Genomic DNA, 23,587 nt, shown 5'->3' on the forward strand with positions numbered 1-23,587 from the left:
AGATGCACTCTTATTGATTGTGCTTGGCCGTACATGTTCATATCCTTGAAGATGTATCATGGGGGTGTTGCAACCTAGAAGACACAAATTTGACTAACGAGTTTTAAGTACATGAGTCAAAAATTATGGAAAAGTAAAAGAAAAGATTCTTTCATTGTTTTACAAACCCTCCCCCAGGTGGTTGTCTGTTTCAAAGTGACCAAAACCTATCCATCTTATCTCCCTAATGCCTATGGTGTGGATGTTCATACAACCCACTTCATTTTTCACAAGTTCTAGTATTCCAACATTCATACTTTGTGTATTTCATGTTCCAACAATTAAAGGATGTTTGCAGCTCTTTCTCCCCATTTTGATTGACTTTCAGTTTGGGCTCTACCTCTAATACTATGACTATACAGGATCTTCCATTGTTCATAGGGTTTTCAGAGCCCTGCTATTTTAGAAGTTGATGGCCAATCCTGCTTCCTAGTCCATCTTAGTCTGGGAGCTCTTCTAAAACTGTTCACCACAGGTGACCTTGCTAGCATTTGACATACTGGTGACACAGCTTTCAGCATCACAAGCTATCTCAGTACAGCAAACTGAAAGATAAGTGCTTTATTAATAAGAGTACTGATAAACAACAAGAATATAAATTCTTAAGCTATAAAGTAATTAGCAACATGTTGATAACTGTGAAGCTGCTAATTAAGTTGCCATAAAGTTGGAATCACTTCAAACTGGAATCTCATTACACTTGATTTTGCTTAGGTAAAACCTATATACTTAGAACAAGAAGCTGACATATGAACAGGAAGGGAACACTACATAGTTCAAAATCAAGAAAGGAGTGTGTCAGGGATATGTTCTTTCCCCATATCTTTTCAATTACATGCAAAATAAATTATTTGGGAGCCTGGATTTTATGAAGAAGAATGAGGCAACAAGATTGGAGGAAGATTCAACAATCTGCAATAGGCAGATGACACAATCTTGCTTGCTGAATCTGAGGAGCACTTGAAGCATTTGTTGTAGAAAGTCAAGGACTATAGTCTTCAATATGGACTGAAACTCAACATCAAGAAAACAAGATTGTCACCAATGGGACCATTGACAGCTTCATGATAGATGGAGAGAAGACGGAAATTGTTAACCATTGTTTTTTTCCTTGTTCAAATCCGTAGTCATGTCTCCTGACACCAGCAGTCAGGAAATCAAAAGATGAAGTGCTTTAGGAAAGTCTGCTGGCAAGGATATCTCAAGAGTGCTAAAAAGCCACAATGTTGATCTAGAGACTAAGGCATGCCTGATGCAGGTCATAGTCTTCTTGGTCTCTTGCTATGCAACTGAGAGCTGGACACTGATTAAGGATAACACAAGAAAAATTGATGCCTTTGAGTTGTGGTACTGGAGAAGAATATTGAACACACTGTGGACTCCCAAGAGAACAAACAAGTGTGACCTTGAGAGGATGAAGCCTTAATGCTCCTTGGAGGCAAGCATTTTGGAGCTCTCTCTCACATACTTCAGGAATATTGCCAGGAGGGATCAGTCCTTGAAGGATATCATGCTTGGAACAGTAGAGGCTCACTCAGTGCTAAAGAAGATAACACTGGATGAGATGGATTGATACAGCGCCTGTGGCAAATGGGGACAGGTATGATGTGAGATTGGCTAAAGATAAGTCAGGGTTTAGAGATATTGTTCATAAGGTCACTAAGAGTCAAAGTCAACTTGGTGGCATATAAAAAACAAACAAATCACACATGGGGAGATTGCTCATCTTTCTACAGATCTACTAATGGTTTTACATCTCTAGGAATGTATAGTCTTTGGGTTAACAGCACAATTTCCTGTGGACTACACCTCTGGAGATAACTATAGTAAATTTAGGTGTCAATTATAAATATTATTTAGGTGTCAAAGAGTTGGCTAAGACCCATTTGACAATTGAAACTAAACCCATTAGTGTTAAGTGAATTCCAGTTTCTGAGACTTTTTATCTTTGCAGAAATAGCTTGCCAATCTTTATTCTATGAAATAGCTGGTAGATTTTTTTTCAACTTCAAAATCTTGTTTAGCAGACAACATGTAATTCACTGTTGTTATGTGCTGTTGAGTCACCTGTGACTCATAGCAACCCTATGTACAGCTATGAGGCCTGCCCTGTCTTGTTCCAGTCTCACTGACTCTGACACACCAACCCCCATTACCCCAGTACTGTATTAATCCAACTCATCCTGGATTTTTCTCTCCTCTACAGCCCCTCCGACATTATGAACATGATGTTGTTCTCCAAGGACCAGTCTTTCCTGGATATGTGCCTAAGGAGAAACTTGGTTTCAACCTCTCCAAGGCAGAACTATTTATTTTCTTGTCAGTATATTGTATGTTCAAGACTCTTCTCCAGCACCACAATTTGAAGACATCAATTTTTCTGTCATCGTTAGTAATTGATCAGCTCTCTGATGCATAGCAATTACTTATAAAGACCAAAGATTAGGTGAACCTTAGTTTCTAGACTTATATTGTTGCCTTCAGCACGCTAGACAGGTCCCTGACAACAGATTTCCCCAGTGCAGTTTGTCTTTTGATTTTCTGAATGATGATGCTAAGAGTGTTGATTGTGGAGCCAAACAAGCTGTAATTATTAACAGCTTCAATCTCTTCTCCATCTATTATGTTGCTGCCAATCAGTCCAATGGTAAGGGTGAGAATCTTCTCTTGATGTAATGCACTAAGGGTTGCCTAATTGCATCATAGCTCTAGAGTCTTTTGTACATATAATACATTCACCTAGGTTTATAATGCTTCCTAACTGTCATATGCATGACATAAATGCATCCTTGATTTAGAGGGCAAGCAAGATATAAACTGTTCTTCTTTGACTAAACTTCAGATTTTCTGAGATCCATTTGTCCTCTGACTATCCTTATTTTCTTAATAACTTGTGAGTTGTCAAATGTGCAACCAGATATATATTCTATATCTGCCAGGACTTGTGTAGTTTTCTGTTATAAAAAGGAGTCCTTTGTAGAACTTCATGACCAAACTACCTAAGTGATAAGCATTTGATCCTCTACAGTAATTCTAGAATCCTCTCATTGTAAACATGGGCTGGCAAGCAGACACAATGTGGATAAGTGCACAAATTGTTGCAGGGCCTTCATGTGACCAATTCCCTTGAGGTTTTCTCTTGTACTGCAAAGGCTCTGTGTTAGGTCAGGTCCTTAGAAGCTGAGTTGAAACAGAAGACTTATTGTTGAAGTGATTTAGAGAGGTGTATGTCCTCCTATTGGCAGAATCCTAGAAGAGAATAGGAAAGTTAGCAAGAATGTGTACTAGGTTTAAGTCTAGCTCTGAAAGGATGCTTTGTGTACTAAAAACTGTCATGGCTCGAGTTTATATGCTACCAAGCACTCTACTAGTCTTTTTGTTGAGATAGGGTACAGTGAGCGTTACAAAAAGAAGCTCAGTTTGGCAAAAAGAAAAACTCTTAAGAAGGAGCTACTTCTGAGTTATTACCCAATCCTGGAGTTGGGAAAGAGCTCACATGCTAAGTAGAATGTGGGTTAACTCCTGAGCACCCCCAGAGTACCACTTCCAATCCTTATATATCTATCTTCCTCACTTTGTTCATGAAGCTTTATTAATACTATCCTACCATAGTCTCTCTTAACATAAGTCTTCCATTCCTATTTGGCAGAAGGAGTGGAAAAGAAAAATCTAGCTTCCTGTCACTTGTGTAGGAAAAATATTGAATGATTTCTATGCTGATAGAATTAAGTACAGCCCAAGGAATGACCGGCTTTTTGATGCGCTTTGAATTGGTTCTTTTCATAACATTTCATTTGCTCCATCCAAATAAAATTTCAATCAATTGTCTTTTAATTTACTTCTGGAGAAAGCAAAATGAGTTCTACAAAGAGACTCACTTCCCCTAAACATTGTTCAAAGGTCATTCCTCCTGCTTTGGGACTGTCTGTAATAGCTAACCCAAAAACAGTATTTCTGGAAGCTGTATTTACAAGGGAGAAGATTGGCAATCTTTCTCCCACCAGGGACTCAAATTATCAGAGAGGTACTGGAGAAAGAATGTTAAGTATGTCCCAGTTGCTCCCAGCACTGATCACTCCTTAAGAACCCTGATGACATCTAAGGCGACCAGATCCAGGACCAGACCAGAAGATGGATTCTGATAAAACTCTGGGCTTTATCACAAAAGCACAAACCGAAGTTAATTGTTGTTTGTTGTTATGTGCCATCCAGTCACTATGTACAACAGACCTAAACCCTGCTCTATCCTGTGCCAATCGCTCTGCCTCCCATCATGATTACCCCAGTCACTGAGTCAATCAATCTCGTAGAGGGTCTTCCCCTCCTGCACTGTGCCTCCACCCTCCCAAGCGTGATGTCCCTCTCCAAGGACCCGTCCCTCCTTACAACATGTCCAAAGTATGTTAGACAGAGCCTCAGAATCCTTGCCTCCAAGGAGCTGTCCTGTTTAACCCTCTCCAGGATGAAATCTGTTTGTTTTCTTAGCAGTCCATGGCACATTCAATACTCTTCTCCAGCACCACAGCTCAAAGGCATCAATTCTCCTTCTATCCTCCCTAGTCATGGATCAACTCTCTGATGCATAAGAAGGGATTGCAAAGACCATGGCCTGTATCAGATGCACCTTAGTCTCCAGAGTGACACTATTGCTCTTCAGTACTTTGGAGAGGTCGCTAACAGCAGACTTTCCCATGGCAATACATCTTTTAATTTCCTGGCTGCTGGTGTCAAGAGCGTTGACTGTGGAGCCAAGCAGACTAAAGTTGTTAACAATCTCAATCCCTTCACCATCCATCCTGATGCTGCCAATTGGTCCATTGGTGAGAATCTTTGTCGTCTTGACATTGAGCCTCAGTCCATATTGAAGGCTGCAGTCCTTGACCCTCTGCAGCAAGCACTTCAGGTCCTCCTCAGTTTCAACAAGTAGGCTTGTGTCATCTGCATAACACAGATTGTTGATAGATCTTCCACCAATCCTGATACCACACCTCTCCTCATAGAACCCAGCCTCTAGGATGATCTGTTCTGCATACCTGTTGAAAAGGTATGGAGATAGGACACATCTCTGGTGTACGCCCTTCCCAATTTGGAACCATGCAGTCTTTCCTTGCTCTGTTCTGATGACTGCCTCTTGGTCTGAAGAACAAATTCAAACCTTGAGTTGCTATAATGAAGGATGCTTTAGGCAGAATATTAAATGATCCAGGAAGTAATAAAAGAAGATGGAAATAATATACTGAGTCACTGTCTCAAAAGGAATGGCAGACACAGAAGAATTTAATGAAATAACATATGAGCAATAGCCTATGGTGATGAAGGAAGAAGTTCAAGCTGCTTTGATGGAAATTAAAAAAAGGCCCCAGGAATAGATGGTATACCAATTGATGTATTTCAGCCAATAGATGCTGCCCTGAATGTACTCACCAATTTGTGCCAAGAAATCTGAAGAACAACCACATGGCCAGCTGACTGGAAGAGATTTATATTTGTTCCCATTCCAAAGAAGGATGACCCAGCAGAGTGTGGAAACTACAGAACAATATCATTGATTTTACATGAAAGCAAGATTCTACTGAAGATTATCCAAAAATGACTGGAACAGCACATCAGCAGAGAAATGCCAGAAGTCCAGGCTGGGTTTAGAAGGGGTCATGGTACTAGGGATATTGTAGCTGATGTTAGATGGTTCTTATCTAAAAGCAGAGAATACCAGAAGAATATCTATCTGTGTTTCATTGATTATGCAAAGGTGTTTTACTATGTGGATTGTAACAAATTGTGGCTGACTCTGAGAAGAACGGGAATCCTAGAACACAAGTTAATTAACAGCCCCAAATTCCAAGCAAAATATCATCTTCCCTTGTCCTCCCTAAAAACCCTATAAAAAGAGGCAGCCCTAATAGTTAGTGCCACCCTTGTGCCATTTTGACCTTCCCCATGTGTGGTCAGGTCACTTGGAATCCCTCTCAGACAACACTATAAAGACATGTTTGTTTCTTGGGACCAGCTTTTTTCTTCCCCTCGCACCTCAACTCTATCTGACAGGTACCACTCTGGAGTTAGCAGAGGCAGATACTACGCAAACCAGAATTTTCTATTGCTTTTTAAGCAGGACTCAATTACAATACCTAGCTCTGACCCTGTAGTACAAACCATTTCCCCCTATATTTGTCTTCTAACATTACCTTATTTCTTCTTTCCTACAAAATGAACTCAAGCAGGGCAACTCCATCTCTTCTTATAAGAGGTTATTGTTTGATGTTTCTCGAGAGGCTTGTTTAGTAAAGGGTCCACTCAATTTAGGTTTTCCCAAGAGATTTTTTTTAACCCTGTATTTTAATATAAAAAGTGGAGGGTAGAAGTCCTGACGATTCTCAATCTCAGCATCCAAGTCCAAAGATCCATGCAAAATAGCACCAGGATGGTGCTAATGGGTTCAACTTTAAAGTCATGGTGGGGAGGTGGGGTTCTTTGCTTAGCTACAACCTTCTGTTGCAAAAGGATTATAAAAGCTCTGAAGATTAATTTTATAAAACATAAAGAATTGGAATGAAAGTATAAAAAACCATTAGAATCAAGGATGGTGTGAAAAACAATGTATACAAACTTTCTTTGCAAACCAAAAGAAAATAATTTTTAAAAATGCTCTGGGGAGAGGTTCAGGAAGCCGTGTGAGTATTACCATCATGTAAGACAATGGAGTTATTAGTCTACACTGTGCAGTGTTCATCAGTGATGAAAAAGTGCGTAATATACTCTACATTCTCACTTAGGGAGTTCTAGTAGCCTAGTGGTAAGGAGTTGCACTGTCAATGCAAAGGCCGGCAGTTCCAATCCAACAACTGTCCTGTGCAAAAAATAAGAGCCTTCAAAAAAAATCCTCTTCATTGAGATTTTCTGCCTCTAAAAAGCCATTTGAAGGTCAGCTATGAATCAGCTCTAGCTCAATGGCACATAATGACAGCATTAGATAGCTCTAGTCCTGAAACACTTCGATCCTTTCCCAGAATTGCACCACTTGTTTCATGATCACTTTCATTTTCAAGCTAATAATTTTTGAGATTCTGTTTGTTACTCAATAGAACCTTGTGTAAAGTTAAGGGAAAACACACACCTAAGAAACTTCTCGTGGGTTGATTTTAGGAATTTATAAGATGGACTTAGGTGTGTGCTTGAAACAGACTGAGTGAGAAAATAGTGTGTGTGTGTGTGTACATAAAACAGTTTAAAATTTCAAATAGGCTTATTGCCTTTTGATAAGATAGTTTTCAAATACTGCTAACCATCAGCCTGTGTAGAATTTGCTCTGCGATCATTTCTGGTGCATGACATCAGTCACTGTTTCTCTTTGGGATTTAGAGGTAAAAATTAGTGTAGAAATAGATCTCTACATTTTCTACAAGAGCCCTGTTTTAGGTTGACAGTCGACACTAGGATTTCGAGTTGGAATATCAGATTAGTGAGAAGTTGAGACCCAGGTTTCCTGTCTTTCTATAAATGTATTTTCTTAAGACTTTGGTTCCTGGTAAAATTACACTCAAGGACTTGAAATAAAAAAGACTGTGTTGAAGACAAAATTCTGTCATGTATCCTGCACAAATGAATCATCTTTTGTTCTCTATCAAATGAAAATTCACAATATAATTTCTGATTGCTATCAGTTTAAAAAATATTGGAAATAAATACAAGATATTTATTATATTTCTGGAAGTAATTCCTTTGAGAGGAGAAATAAAACAATAGTCTTTGTGGGAAGACTTAGAGGTAGTATAGCTGAGTGAGAGAATAATTCCAGATTTGTATCCAGTGCTCAGCCAACTACTGGCTGTACCATATTGGATAAATAACCCAACGATTTTGACTTTAGGTTTCCTATAAAACAGGAGCAAAAGCACTAGACTGTGGATAACAACAAGTTGTGGCTGACACTGAGAAGAATGGGAAATCCAGAACACTTGATGCAAAACCTATACTTGGACCAGGAAGCTGTTGTATGAACAGAGTCAGGGAGCACTGCATGGCTTGAAATTGGAAAGGGAGTGTGCCTTGGTTGTATTTTTTTCTTCATACCTATTCAATTTTTATGCTGAACAATTTTCTGAGGAGCTGAACTCTTTTGGAAGGAGTGTGACATCAGGATTGGAGGAAGACTCACCATCTGCATTATGCAGATGACACAACCTTGCTTGCTGAAAGTGAGGAGGACTTGAAATACTTGTTGCAGAAGATCAAGGAATGCAGCCTTCTGTTTGGATTGCATCTCAATGCCAGGAAAACAAAGATTCTTACCACTGGACCAATAGGCAGCATCATGATAGATGGAGAGGAGATTGAAATTATCAACAGCTTAATCTTGATTGGGTCCACAATTAACTCCCTTGATACCAGCAGTCAAGAAATAAGGAAACACATTGCACTGGGAAAACATGAAGTTACAGACCTCAACAAATTATTGAGGAGTAATGATGTCAGTTTGAGGACTAAAGTGCACCTGATTCAGGCCATAGTCTTTATAATTACTTGTTAGACATCTGAGAATTGGACAATGAATAAGAATGACAGGAAAAGAATTGATGCTTTTGAGCTGTGGTGTTGCAGGAGAGTGCTGAACATCACATGGATGGCCAAGAAAACAAACAGATATGTCTTGGAGAGGTTACAGCCAGAGTGCCTGTTGGAGGCAAGAATGATGAGGCTTCACCACACATACTTTGGACATGTTGCTAGAAAGTGCTATTCCTTAGAGAAGGACATAATGCTGGGAAGTGGGGAGTTTTGGAGAAAGAGCTTCAACCAGGTGAATTGACACAGTGACTGCTGCAATGGGCTATTGTGTCTCAGGAAGTTTGAAGACAGCATAGGATAGAACAGAGTATATATCTTTTGTTAATGGAGTTGCTAGTTGTACTCTACTTGATCACAGCAAACAATAACAACAACTTACAACAATGAATAACACTATTGTTGCTAGGTGCTATCCCTATGAAAAAATATATTGCCTTTTGGTCCAGTAGTGAGGATTTTTTGTTTTCTTGATGTTGAGATATAAAGACAAGACACTAACCACTAAGTGCTAAGACTTTAACACTAAGCCAGGGCTGTATAAACATTATATAAAATTATGTCAGCACAAAGATTCCCCTGATACGTGGAATGGAGATGAAAACAATTAAGTAATGGAAAATATGAACATTCCTGTATTTATAATCTTTCAGATTGCCTTAGAAACTTTAACTCTGCATTTGAATATCTAACTGGGCTTGTGTGCAGGAAATTGTAGACAAAATGTGAAGAATCTCCAACTTTAAATTCAAAGGCAATTCCTTACTGTTATCATTTTTGTTAATCTTTAATAATAAATAACATATTTAATTTAAGCTAATATCTTTTATTATTATATTAGTACTTAAACTTTAAATACTATCTTAATCAATGTGTTCCAACCTACTCATCATGTCATAAGTATCTTTCTAAAAAAATTTAAAACTATCAGTCAGATATCACATTCGGCTCTTGAATAACGCACCAGAGAGTGAGTGTGCCGAGGAATTTGTCTTCTTAAGGTGTGCCTATACCAGACCATGATCTTCACAATTACTTGTGTTGGAGAGCTAGACAATGACTAAGGATAACAGAAAAAGAATTGATGACTTCAAATTGTAGTACTGGAGAAGAATCTTGAACATACCACAAACCACCAAGAAAACAAATAGGTCTGTCCTGGGGAGAGTGAAACAAAGTTTCTCCTTGGAGGGTAGGATACTGAAGCTCTGTCTCACATACTTTGGATGGGTGTCCAGGAGGGACCAGTCCTTGGAGAAAGACATCATGCTAGGAAAGGTAGAAGGGCAGCACAGGAGAGGAAGACCCTGGATGAGATGGATTGATACAGTAACTGGGGCAGTGGGGATTGGTGTGTCAGAATTAGTGAGACTGGCTCAGGACAGGGCAGGTTTCAGAGCTGCAGTACATAGGGTTGCTATGGGTCACACGCAACTCAACAGCATATAACAACACCACCACCACTAGAGCTCCTGGTGTTTCTGATGATTAAACATATAAATCTACCACTTAATTCAATGTTGTTGTTATCAAGCAGTGATGAAGTTTAGTAAATGAAATAATTAGTACAGTATTCTGTGGAGTTTCAGCAGAATGTGCCTTGAACAAAGTACTTAGTTTTCTGTATAATATTGTGCTATTCCACCTTGTCCCCATTATAGACTGTAGTGTATTAGGCTTAGAGTGTATTAGAAATAAAACAAGACAGAATATGGGTCAATTGATCCCTATTATTTTTACTTATGGAACGGTATCATCATGATTTATTTTTTTTGTACTATGTAGAGAACTATTGTGTTGTGGACTAAACCACAACAGAAAGATAGATGAAGATAAATGTTGAAAATCATTTAGGAAATTTTAGATGCTATAAAAATCCATGATGAGTGTAATCTTTTTATAAATTCAGATGCTTCTTACAGTTTCAAGATTTATGGAAATTGCAGTTAATCACTGTTGCTGCAACTACAATTACAGACTTTATTTAACACCTTCAACTTGCCAAAAATATGCACATTTGCGTTTGTATGTTGCACCCCTAATTTAGAGTATGAAGCACACATTGAAAAGAAATATGAATGTGGTATGTCTTTAAAACAACTAAGAATAGTATTTTCAGACCATTCTCATCATTTGTTTGCTAGAGGGAACAAAATGTTTGCCACAGAAACCATGGCAACACTGAATGTCTTGACTATTAGTTGTAATGCAGAGAACATTTTTAACAGCAGGGAGGAATGAGCCCTTGGCAATTACCACCCAGATAGTTTGCCTGTAATTTTTAGAGCTGAAAATGAAGGTCTTAAATTTTAAAACTTCTTAATGAATGTTAATATCAATGATTCCATCTTGGTTAATTTTAGGGGTTTGGTAAACTAAGGATTTTACTATGAACTGAAAGGAGATATAACGTTCTTTAGAGAAATGTGAAGAATTTTAGCTCTACCACATCCTCTTTTCTCTCTTGTGTAGATGAGCAATCCTTTTGTGATTATATTCTTTGCAGGGTGCTAATACAGTGGAAAACTCTTTGTTATTATTTTTTCTTTCATACTCAGTATACATCCTTACTGTATTGCAGCAAATAAAAGAAAAAAAAACCTATAAAGTATGACTAAGGAGTTATTTTCTAGAACAACATCTTGTTATGGACTACTAATGATAAAAAATAAAGGTTAAGACTTTAAAACTTTAATTTCTAACATAATGATGGTCATACAAAATATTCATCTATCAGATTGTTCTACTCTTTCTTCTTGCAATAAGCCACATAACTATGGACAGTGAGAATGTCAGCTTATGAAGGGATACATGTTGAGTACAGAAAATGTATAAAATACAGCAAATGTACAGAACTCACAGGGAATCACTATCAAATTCTACTGTGTTTTAATATTGTCAAGATCATATAGCTGATACAAACCTTATATTTTAATCTACATTAAAAAAGAGAACTTACAGAATGGACAACAGGAGACGTCAGGTGGAGATGAACAATAGGTTAAGAATAATTACAAATTTATTGAACAAGGTTGGCATGATATTGAAGATATCCAGAGTTGACTGATGCAGTATTCCTGATTCTGATGTCCTGCAATCTCCATTCAAATACTTCTTTATAGTGCTTTTCCTACTTATCAATAACTACATTCTTATTTTCTAAAATTTTGAAAGCAGTTTTCTTTTACAAACTAGTCTCAAATAACTGGATTTCCTGAGATGTTATTTGAATACTCTATGCTTGATATGTTAAATTTCTGGTTTGCAGTTTCTTCAACTATATGGTTTTAATAATCATATTTACTTCAGAGAATATCATACTTGTGTTAAAGTAGGCTAAACTACAGGAGCAAATAGATTCCAAAGTGCACTGGTGTGGGAAGAATAAATATATTTTTATTTAAAAAATTTTTCCTGTTATGAAGGAGAGGTCCAACTGACTCCTTTTAAATGGTAGAAAAGTAGCTAAGAATGATATAATTACCCAAGTTTCAATGACATGGTAAAAAAGAAAAAGGAGTTCATGACTAGTATTCAGGGAGACAGGCATTTTGCCTATCTGAGGGTACAAGGTTCAAGATTTTCCATGTAGTTACTCTACCATCATGATAGCAGAAGATGAAGCAAATAAGGAAGGGATATACTTCCCTGAAATTCTCAAAGCTTGTTGAGTTGGAACTGATGATCCTCCAGGCTGTTTATGAGGGTGTAAGTTACATGAAAGAAAATTCCTCATCTTTCTTCCAAGGAGCAACTGGTTGATTGGAACCAATGGAGAGAGGCAGGCTTAACTAACAGCACAGCTCCCTATGTGATCACTGCTAATTCACATGCAGCTTTATTGTAGAGAGCTTGACAACTTGACCATATATATTAAGTAAAGAAAATGGAGAAATACAATTAGACCATGATCCCATTTCAATTCTGTTGATCTAGAAGGACAAAAAGATCAATATTGGTGAGCAGTCAGTGATATCTGCCACTACATTCATATTATTTCAAAAACTCTGGACATAACTTATTCCACAGTAGGTGCTTAGCACATTCCTTTCTTTCCTATCCTAGAATTTTATTGTCCTCAGCAGGATTAAAACAAAACTTTATCCCATCAAAAAAGCAGCTAAGCGATTAGAAATCTCTGGATGGCACAAATAGACTGTGTATGCGTTTTGTGTGTGTTGTTTATGACAGCTGACCCTCCACCAGGTTTTCAGAGGCAGTTAAGTGCATTTTTCTCCCTCAGAGCAGCTGGTGCATTAGCACCACCTATCTTCAGGATTGCATGGCAGCTTCTTGCCACTAGGCCACCAGAAATAGACTACTAACAAAAATGTTGGAGGTTTAAACTCACACCAAGATGTTTCAAAAGCAAGACCAAATAATTTGCTTCCACTTGGTTAAAAAAAAAACAACCAAAAAAACCTTGAAAAACCTATTGAATAGTCTTGCTCTGCCCACATTTGCTCATTATGAGCAAATAACAGCTATTGCCTGGAATAAAGTGAATTTTAGTCCCATAAAGGGAGCTCTGGTGGCCTAGTAGTAAGAAGTTGCATTGTAATTCCAAAGGTTCATTGTTCAAACTTATCCACCGCTTCCTGAAAGATGGCTTGGGAATCTTCTCCCATGAAATTTACTGCTTCTGAAAACCTCTGAAGCATTATCTATGAGTCCGTTCTTACTCGATGGGATACAACTACAGATCCATATAGTGAAAGAGTATCAATACAACATGTGTCAGTTTTTAAAGTATCCATTTACCAAGAATAGGTTTATTGATTAAGTTAAAATTCAGTTAAGTTCCAACCTGATGCGCTAAGGAAGGCAGTTAAGGAAAGGGCAGTTTTCATCCTATTTATAGCTTTGGCATAGGCATTTGATTGCCCTTCTATTCAAATTTCAGTAATATCTAACTTTGAGACCATGAAAGGCGAACTTGGATATCTGTGTTCTCGTGTGAAATAAAGGCCATCAAAGTTACAAAGAGACTAAGTAAGACCTAATATTTATTTTCTGAAAACAAAGTTTAAATATAAAAATTAATATAAAGTTGATATCCAAAGCTTTTATTAATTTAAGAAAAATATTTTGTGTGTCAAACATAACAAACTACATGCAGATTTGATGAGTGAGATTCTGACATTGTTCTGAGATATGACAGGTACTGTCTCTACTGCACTGTTTTCTGTATAATTCAACTTCACGCTTGCTTTCTTGAAAAAATGATATAGTTGCTTCATATTTTTACTTTAGCTTCACTTTCTTTTGCCATATAGTCTGGTCAGTTGTTAAGGTACCTATGTTCTCTGTGTTCTTGTTCTTAAGTCTTCCTTTCACATCACATCATACAATACATTTTACATGTTTCTCTTTCTTCAGCATACAGAATATTCTTTGTGCTCATTGAACAACTTTTGAAACAATTAATTATATTCCTTCAGATGTTTGGCCACTACTCCTGCATACTAGTTTCTACATGAAAGCATTTTCTCATATCAGGTTCACAGTACATATTTGGAGGAAAATAAAGACATAATAAAAGAGAAGAAGGAAAAAGGGGAGAGAAAAGAAGGAAACATAAATTTAGTTAAAGGATATAAGTTTAACTTTAATAAAGTACAGTGAAGTCCAGTAGGAATTCATTATGTGGAAACTTCTGTGGTCAAGAAAATAGAGGAAGAATAAACGAAGAAATAGCTTTGGAAATGAGTTCACAAAAGTTAACTAGATAGATGCAAGAGGAGGATGGAAAATATGTCAAACAAAGTGCCAGCAGTTAAAAGATAGGGCATTTTTTAGCAAAGACAAATGATTCATCTTTGAATTTCTCTTTGATAGTCGAAAGCTATAGCTGTATGAGATATTATCTCTCTCTCTCTCTCTCTCTCTCTCTCTCTCTCTCTCTCTCTCTCTCTTTCTCTCTCTCTCTCTTTTCCTTTCCCAGGAATTGGTGGTTGGTCCCCAGCAAACTCTAACTCCCAGCAATGGCTCCAGATGGACCTGGGATATAGGATGGAGATAACTGCCGTGGCCACACAGGGAAGATATGGAAGCTCTGACTGGGTGACAAGTTACAGCCTGATGTTTAGTGACACAGGACGCAACTGGAAACAGTACAAGCAAGAAGACAACATCTGGGTAGGACATCTTTTCTCTCCCGATGAGTAAAATGGAGGCGTGCAAATGGTAACCAGTGAACACTCCTATTGCATGCCATAACTGTTAGTGGCTTGATAACTGCTGAGTGCTCATTCAGAAATAGTTATATCACACAGAAATTCTATTTCTAGTGTGGTCCTAGTTCCTGGGGAAATTAAGATGCCTGTTATAAAGAGTTTAGTGTTTTCTTCCTGTTTTCAGTGACTTTCAGTGTGTATTTTACTCTGGGCCCAAGTTCTTTCACTATCAAAATAGATAAACCAGATTAAGTAAAGTCTGATTGTTAAAAATAATATATTTGTTGAATATTTATTTACATTTTTGTGTATTATATACCAGAACAACTAAATTAGTCCATTTATATAACAAGACCAACTCGTCAACTTTGTGATTCTCAGCACAAAAATGTGTATTTTCCTCAGACTCTGACATTATTATGCCAAACAGCTTCTGAGATTTGAAAACATCAGAAAATGTAAAAACTATAAATTGAAAATAAGATTCAGAATTATTCAAGCATTAGAAAGAGTCTTTGGTTTCCCGTAAAAAAAAATGAACTTTCCTTACCCAAACCAAGGCCCAAAGTTGTGCATATAAGGATATCGATCAAAACTAGATGAGGAGTTGGAACACAACCAGAAAACATGTGATCTGAGGGTTACCTTAGATACACAGTCAATATTCAATTAAAAAATGTAATTTATTAAAAAAGTAATATTTGAGAAAATATTCTACATATTTATTCAGATTTTAGCTTAGAAGACATTTTATCCAATGCTGTTTTTCCTTCTAAACATAAATAAAATATGATGACATGGCTATTTATGGCATACTGTTTCAGAATCTCTGATTTGCTCCCCCTTTAAATCAATGCCAATTATGATTTCAGATTTCTCTTATTTGTACATATATTTTCATGAGTAGGTTCCACTTTTTTGAAAACATATATGTACTTCAATTTAACATTCTTTTATTTCTTTTTTATTTATTATTTTTATTTTTTTCATTCTTTTATTTCTTACTTGCTTAGAAATCACTTTTTTTTTCTTAATCAAAAATAGTAATAAGTTGAGGCATAAGATTATGTATGGTAGACTGAAACATCACAGTATTATTGTCATGTTTATGTTAGGACTTTTGTAAAATAAGGCTTTAATATTCATAAAGAGAATCAATTTCTTTCACTTGAAAAGTAATCTTTTTAACATTGTTCTATTTCAATCAGTTATAAACTTTTATAAATATGTGAAATTTTTGCTTCATTGTTTGAGTTGAGAATAATTTATGATTTTTAAATCTTTTTATTGCTATTTGAATTGAAAATTTACAGGGAAAATTCATTTTCCATTCAGCACTTCATTCACCCTTTTTTTTTTCACAATTGTTTGTTTGCAATTCTCAAAATGTAGCCGTATTCTTCCCACTTCTACCTTGTGCTTATTGTTTTCATTCACACTTATTTCCAATTTTTTCTGATCTTCTGAGCTTTATCCCTGGGTATTACTGGCATTATTCTTTTAGTCTCATAAAACTGTGAGAAATACATACTTCTTTAGTGTGATTTTTCATGATATAGGTTTATTGTTTGGCTGGAAGTTGAGCCAAAGGTAGTTCTACCTACCAGGCACAGTCAAACCATTAGGGTTTATTTTCCCCCACCCCCTTTCTATTTTATTTGTTTTTGACACATTTTTCTCTCATTCTATCCAGAACCTCCCATTTTGTTTCTTTTCAGAGTGATTAGTAGTGGTAGAGAGGCACCATTTAGTTCTGATCTCAAGATAAAGAAAGTTGATTTTGTGTAATTCATTATTCCTTTGAGCTATTTGTTTCTATTCATCTTTTAATATTTTCATTCTGCTTTTCTTTGAATGGGGAAATAGTAGCTGTACCTCACATGATTGCTAACCAGATTGTCACCACAGTAGACTCTAGAACAGTCTTTGTGGACTACATTATGTAATTTGAGACAGCTGTTTTCTGAGGTGGTTATATGAAACACCTCAAACCAGTAATTAATTACCTAGCATTTGTCACATTTTAAGGAATAACTTTAAGTTTTTATATTGACATTAGAAGGACAAATAAAAGTGGGATTATTTGTTGTGTTTGGTACTTTCAATCAGAATCAGACTTTTTATGGGTTCTCCTCCCGACATTGAACTGTAGCTTAAATTGTCTACTTTTTACAACTTAGTTATTTTTTGTCTTTAGCAACGAATCAGTTACTTTCAGACTACTCTAAATTAGGATGTATCTTTTAAAACAGTAATCTTGCCGAGTTTAGAAGTATCTGGGGCCAAATGTTTGTTTTATCTCCTTTGTTCACTTACTTATATTTTCAAAGAACTCCAAGCCTCTTTAAGGCAGAAAATTGGCTTATAGGCATTTTCAGTCTCATACCTAACCTATATCTGGACAGAACAAAGGTGAATAGTTGGATGGCTATTCAGATGGCTGAATTAAAATAAAATGTACAAAAAGCTGCTCTTAGAAATTTAAATGGGAAGAACATATTTGGCATTCTCAAGTTGGGAAACCAAGAAAAGACTTGAGTTGCAATATTTAAGTGTTTTATGGACAGAATTTTGAAGGACACAGGAAGCATCCAAAGAATATGGAAAGAATGTACTGTACCAAAAATATTTGGTTGACACTGAACCATATCAGGAAGTAATATATGATCAGGACCCAACAGTGATAAAGAAAAAAGTTCAAGCTGTACAGAAAGCATTGCAAAAAAAAAAACCCAGGAATTGATGTTACGTTATTTTACATGTTTAAACAAACATATTGGAGCCCTAGATTGCTTGCTAGTTACAGCAAGAAATTTGGAACCTGGCCAAGTGACTGGAAGACATCCATATTTTTTCCATTTTCCCAAAAAGAATGTGGCAATTAAAAAAAAAAAAAACTGCCATTAGTATCACAGTCAAGTAAAGTCTTGATGAAGATTATTTAAAAATTACTGGAACATTATGATGCGTGAGATACCTGAGTCACAAAAAGGCAAATAATGCATATCACCACCATCATAAAGACTTTTGACAGTGTGGATCACAACAAACTGTGGTGGACTCTGAGAAGAAGGGGAATTCCAGAACATTTGATGGTTCTTATGCAAAACCTATACTTGAACCAAGAGGCAGTCATCAGAACAGAGTAAGGAGACACTACATGGTTCAAAATTGGAAAGGCTGTCCACCAGGGATGTATTCAGTCTCCATACCTTTGCAATCTGTATGCAGAACAGATCATCCAGGATGCTGGGCTGCATGAGGAGGAATGTGGCATCAGGGTTGGAGGAAGAATCATCAACAACCTGCATTATGCAAATGACACAACCCTGCTTGCTGAAACTTAGGATAACCTGACGCCCTGGCTGCAGAAGGTCAAGGACTGCAGCCTTCAATATGGATTGAAGCTCAACATCAAGAAAACAAAGGTTCTCACCACTGGGATGATTATGGAGGGTGAAGAGATTGAGATTGTTAACAGTATTTGTTTGCTTGGTTCCACAACCAACACTCTTGGTACCAAAAGCCAGGAAATCAAGAGACAACTTGCATTGGGAAAGTCAGCTGTCAGGGACCTCTCCAGAATACTGAAGAACAATGACATCAGGCTGGAATCTAAGGTGTTCCTGATTCAGGCCATAGTCGTCACAATTATGTGCTATGTTTCAGAGAGCTGGACAGTGACTAGGGATGATAGAAAGAGAATTGATGCCTTTGAGCTGTGTATTGGAGAAGAGTGTTGAATATACCATAGACTGCTAGGAGAACAAACAGCTTTGTCCTGGAGAGGGTGAAGCCAAGCTGCTCATTTGAAGGCAAGGATTCTGAAGCTTTGTCTGACATACTTTGGGCATGTTGCAAGGAGGCACCAATCCTTGAAGAGGGACATCATGTTTGGGAGGGTGGATGGACAACTCAAGAGAGGAACATCCTCAATGAAATGGGTCAATTCAGTAATTGGGGTAATGGGAGTAGATGTGTCGAGGACAGTGAGGTTGGCACAGGATAGAGCAGGGTTTAGGCCTCTTGTACAGAGGGTCACTATGAATCACAAGCAACTCAACGGCACATACCACCAACAACAACAACAACCTAATTTTGGAGCAACTGGAGAGAATTATGCTAAGTGAACTAACTCAGTACCATAAGGACAAATACTGGATAAGATCGTTATTGTAGAATGTATACGAGGATCCAAGGTGAGAAGGGGAGGAGAAGGATGAGCATGGGGAAAGGTCTTAACGTAAAGTTGCATAATTCTGTGGGTGGAGGGAGGGGTAGGTAAAGGAAAGGCGGAATACCTTGTGTGATAAAACAATATATAGGAAATTTATAATTGAACCAGTACAAAATAAACATTTAAAAAATAAGGGGAAAAGAGGTATATTCTTGCAAAGAGTACTGGAGAACTGTGAGGGGTTGTAGAGTGAGGAGGTAATTGTGCAAAAATGAATGAATATTTAGAAAAAAAAATAAGCTGGGTTAGGGGAAGAGAATGAGATGCGATAAAATGTACAAAAATGAATGAATGAATGAATGAAAAATCTAACTTATCTGTAAATATTAGTTAAAATCACAATTAAAATAAACTTTTCTTTTAAAAAAAAGTTACTGGAACAGTACATTAAAAGGGAACTGCTAGAAAATTAAGCTAGATCAAAAAGAGACCATGGCAGTAGGGATTTCATTGCTGATGTCAAATGGATCTTGACAGAAAGTAGAGAGAAGAAGAATGATCTTTATCTATTTTTTTATTAACTATACAAAGGCTTTTAACTGTGTGAATCATAACAAATTATGGATACATGGAGAAGAATAGACATTCCAGAATGCTTAATCATGCTCATGGGAAACTATACCTATACCAACAGTTGTTGTTGAACAGAACAAGAAGCCACAATACGGTTTAAAAGCAAGAAAGTGTTATGTCTTTTCTCCATACCTATTCAGTCCATATTTTGAACAAATCATTGGAGAAATTGGATTTTATGAAGAAAAATGTGAAATCAGGATTGGAGGAAGACTCTTCAACCATCTGAGCTTTAAAGATGACACAACATTGCTTGTTAAAAATGCAAAGCACTTGAATCACTTGTTGCAGAAGATCAAAGGCTAAATCCTTCAAAATGGATTACATCAAAAAGACAAAAATCTTCACCACTGGGACAAAAGACCAATATCATGATAAATGGAGAAAAAATTGAAATTGTCAGGGTAAGCCACAGTTTTCCACCTATTTTTTTTTATGCATCTGAAAGTTGGACAATGAATACAGATGAAAGATATATTGGTGCCTTTGAGTTATGATGTTGTAGTCGTTATACTGTGCTGTCGAGTCGTTTGTGACTCATAGCGATCCGATGTACAACAGCCCTAAACCCTGCTCTATCCTATGCCAATCGCATTGCCTCTGACACACCCATCCAGATTACCCCAGTCACTGAATCAATCCACCTCATAGAGGGTATCCCCCTCCTGTGCTGTCCCTCCACCCTACCAAGCATGATATCCCTCTCCAAGGAAGTGTATCTTCTTACAACATGTCCAAAGTATGTCAGACGAAGGCCCAGAATCCTTGTCTCCAAGGAATAGCCTGGTTTAACCCTCTCCAGGATGAATCTGTTTGTTTTCTTGGCAGTTCAGGGTACATTCAATACTCTTCTCCAGCCCCGAGCTCAAAGGCATCAATTCTCCTTCTATCCTCCCTAGTCATGGATCAACTCTCTGATGCATAACAAATGATTGCAAAGACCATGGCCTGTATCAGGCAGACCTTAGTCTCCAGAGAGACACCGTTGCTCCTGAGTACTTTAGAGAGGTCCCTAACAGCAGACTTTCCCATCGCGATACGCTTTTTGATTTCCTGACTGCTGGTGCCAAGAGTGTTGACAATGGAGCCGAGCAAACTGAAGCTGTGAACAATCTCAATCTCTTCGCCATCCATCGTGACGCTACCAATTGGTCCAGTGGCGAAAATCTTTGTCTTCTTGACATTGAGCCTCATTCCATACTGAAGGCTGCAGTCTTTGACCCTCTGCAGCAAGTGCATGAGGTACTCCTCAGTTTCAGCAAGCAGGGTTGTGTCATCTGCATAACGCAGATTGTTAATAGATCTTCCACCAATCCTGATGCCACACTTCACATAGAGCCCAACCTCTCAGATAATCTGCTCTGCATACAGCTTGAAAAGGTATGGAGATAGGACACATCCCTGGTATACACCCTTAACAACTTTGAACCATGTGGTGCTACCCTGCTCTGTTCTGACGACTGCCTCTTGGTCCAAGTATAGGTTTCACATTAGCACGATTAAATGTTCTTGGATTCCCATTCTTCTCAGAGTCAGCCACAGTTTGTTATGATCCACACAGTCAAATGCCTTTGCATAATCAATGAAAGACAGATAGACAATTTTCTGGTATTCTCTGCTTTCAGCTAAGGTCCATCTCACATCAGCTACAATATCCCTAGTACCACGACCCCTTCAAAACCCAGCCTGGACTTCCGACAGTTGTATACTGATGTGCTGTTCCAGTCGATTTTAGATAATCTTCCAGTAGAATCTTGCTTGCATGTGAAATCAATGCTATTGTTCTGTAGTTTCCGCACTCAGTTGGGTCACCCTTCTTTGTAATGGGAACAAATATAGATCTCTTCCGGTGAGTTGGCCAAATCTCCAGATTTCTTCGCACAACTTGGTGAGCACATCCAGGGCAGCATCTATTAGCTGATATATGTCAGTTGGTATACCATCTATTCCTGGGGCCTTATTTTTTGCTATTTCCTTCAAAGAACTTTGAACTTCTTCCTTCATCACCATAGGCTCTTGCTCATATGTATTTCATTAAATTCTTCTGTATCTGCCAATTCCTTTTGATTCAATGACTTTGTATATTCCTTCCATCTTCTTTTAATACCTCCTGGATCATTTAATATTCTGCCTAAAGCATCCTTGATTATTACAACTCTAGGTTTGAATTTTTTTCTGTGTTTCCTTGAGCTTAAGAAATGCTGAACGAATTCGGCCCTTTTGATTTTCCAACTCTAGCTCCTCGCACATTTCATTGTAATATTTTGCTTTGTCATTCCTTGCTACCTTTTGGAATCTTCTGTTCAGCTCTTTAGTATCTTGAATCCTTCCTTGTGCTTTGGCTTCTCTATGCTCCAGTGCAATCTTCAGAGTTTCTTCTGACATCCATTTTGGTCTTTTCTTCCTCTTCTGTCTTTGTAATGACCGTTTGCACTCTTCCTGGATGATACCTTTGACATCCTCCCACAACTCATCTGGTCTTCGCTCATCAGTGTTCAAGGCCTCAAACCTGTTCCTGAGATGATTCTGAAATTCAGGTGGGATGAAATCAAAGTCATATTTTGGCTCCTGTGGATTCGGTTGTGATATTGAAAAAAATATATTGAATATCTCATAGACTGCCAAAAGAACAAATAAGTCTATCTTTGAAGAGGTGCGACTAGGTATTCCTTAAAGTCAAGGATGATAAAACTAATTCTTACAGACTTTGGACATGTTGTCAAGAAAGGCCAGTCCATGGAAAAAGACATTTTGCTGGACAAAGTGGAGTATCAGGAAGATAGTAAGGGCCCTGACAAGATGGATTGACACACTGACTTTAACAATCAGTTTAATCATATCAGAGATAGTGAAGATGGTGCAGGATAGGGCAAGATTCTGATTTGTTGTTTATAGGGTCTCTGTGAATGGTATATTACTTGATGACACCTAATAACAAAATCAGAATTCAGAGAACTGTGGAATTGCTAAGATTTCTGAGATTTGCTATTTGTGACCTCTCTCTCATCTTCTAAAATAGTTTGCAACTGGTGGGGAAGGAGTGTAAGAGATACTAATTGGGCAGAGGAGGAAAAGGAAGGAGCTACCATCTGTATCAAAGCAGGATTTTTTCTAAGACTAGCTTCCCTGAGACACTGCCCATGCTGCAGGAAATATGTGAGAGGTAGAAATTTCAAAATTGATCCATCCCTCACACATTATATTAAGAATGACAAAGGGAAGCATACTCACAAAATCCCATTCAAAAAGTAAAACATAGCAATGTTTAGCAGGAGCACGGTGATCAATCACATGTGTTAAGTAGTCTCAAATTGAGATGAAGAGTACATCCACTTATATCAATGTTGACAAAATTGCAGCTACTAAGAAATTCTAAAAAAAATCAATGATTGGCATCTAGTTGTGTTAAGTAAGTATAAACTTTCCCTTAAACATGAGATTTAGATTCAGAGATACTTACTCAAACTCAGACAACCAGAAATCAGTGGTTTTGGAATTTAAACTAAGATTTATCCCCTACTATGTGGATTGTGTTTCCTATTTTTTCCTATAACTTTTGCTTTTATTAACTTTCAGAAAAAAATTTTACATGTCTCTTTTCAAATCTTAACTTTTTAGGGGTTTATTATTTAAGAATAATAGTTAACCCTAATATTTAATTTACATGTTGATAAAATATGAAGGTAAAAGTGCACCAATGAAACAATTTTACTAATGTATCCATAAAATAGTGTTTAAACATTCTTGAATTGTTCCATATTTTAGGAATTTTTGGTAAAAGAAGCCACAGAATATGATCAAACACTTTAAGGGAATATTAGTTTTTGGCTAATTTTTTTACAAAGGAAGAGGAACAGTTATAAGCAGACACTGGTGATTGGGACATGGAATGTGAGAACCATGAATGTAGGAAATTAGATATTGTTAAGGAAGAAATGGAACGCATTAATATTGACATACTAGGCATTGGTGAGATGAGATGGACTGGCATGGGGCATTT

At 37.3% G+C, this 23,587-nt stretch overlaps 1 protein-coding gene across 1 annotated transcript in view; it reads left to right on the top strand.

Moving 5' to 3' along the window:
* The window catches only part of CNTNAP5 (contactin associated protein-like 5), a gene marked incomplete at its 3' end in the record, with an annotated part of 476,754 nt that overhangs the window by 85,406 nt on the left and 367,761 nt on the right, over positions 1 to 23,587 (top strand). The window contains exon 3 of the mRNA XM_006902200.1: positions 14,546 to 14,739. Coding sequence (XP_006902262.1) covers positions 14,546 to 14,739 — 194 coding nt within the window. The remainder of the gene's footprint in view (positions 1 to 14,545; positions 14,740 to 23,587) is intronic.

Source organism: Elephantulus edwardii, unplaced genomic scaffold (assembly GCF_000299155.1).
Source record: "Elephantulus edwardii isolate Elephantulus edwardi_28Jun2011 unplaced genomic scaffold, EleEdw1.0 scaffold00380, whole genome shotgun sequence".
Taxonomy (NCBI): domain Eukaryota; kingdom Metazoa; phylum Chordata; class Mammalia; order Macroscelidea; family Macroscelididae; genus Elephantulus; species Elephantulus edwardii.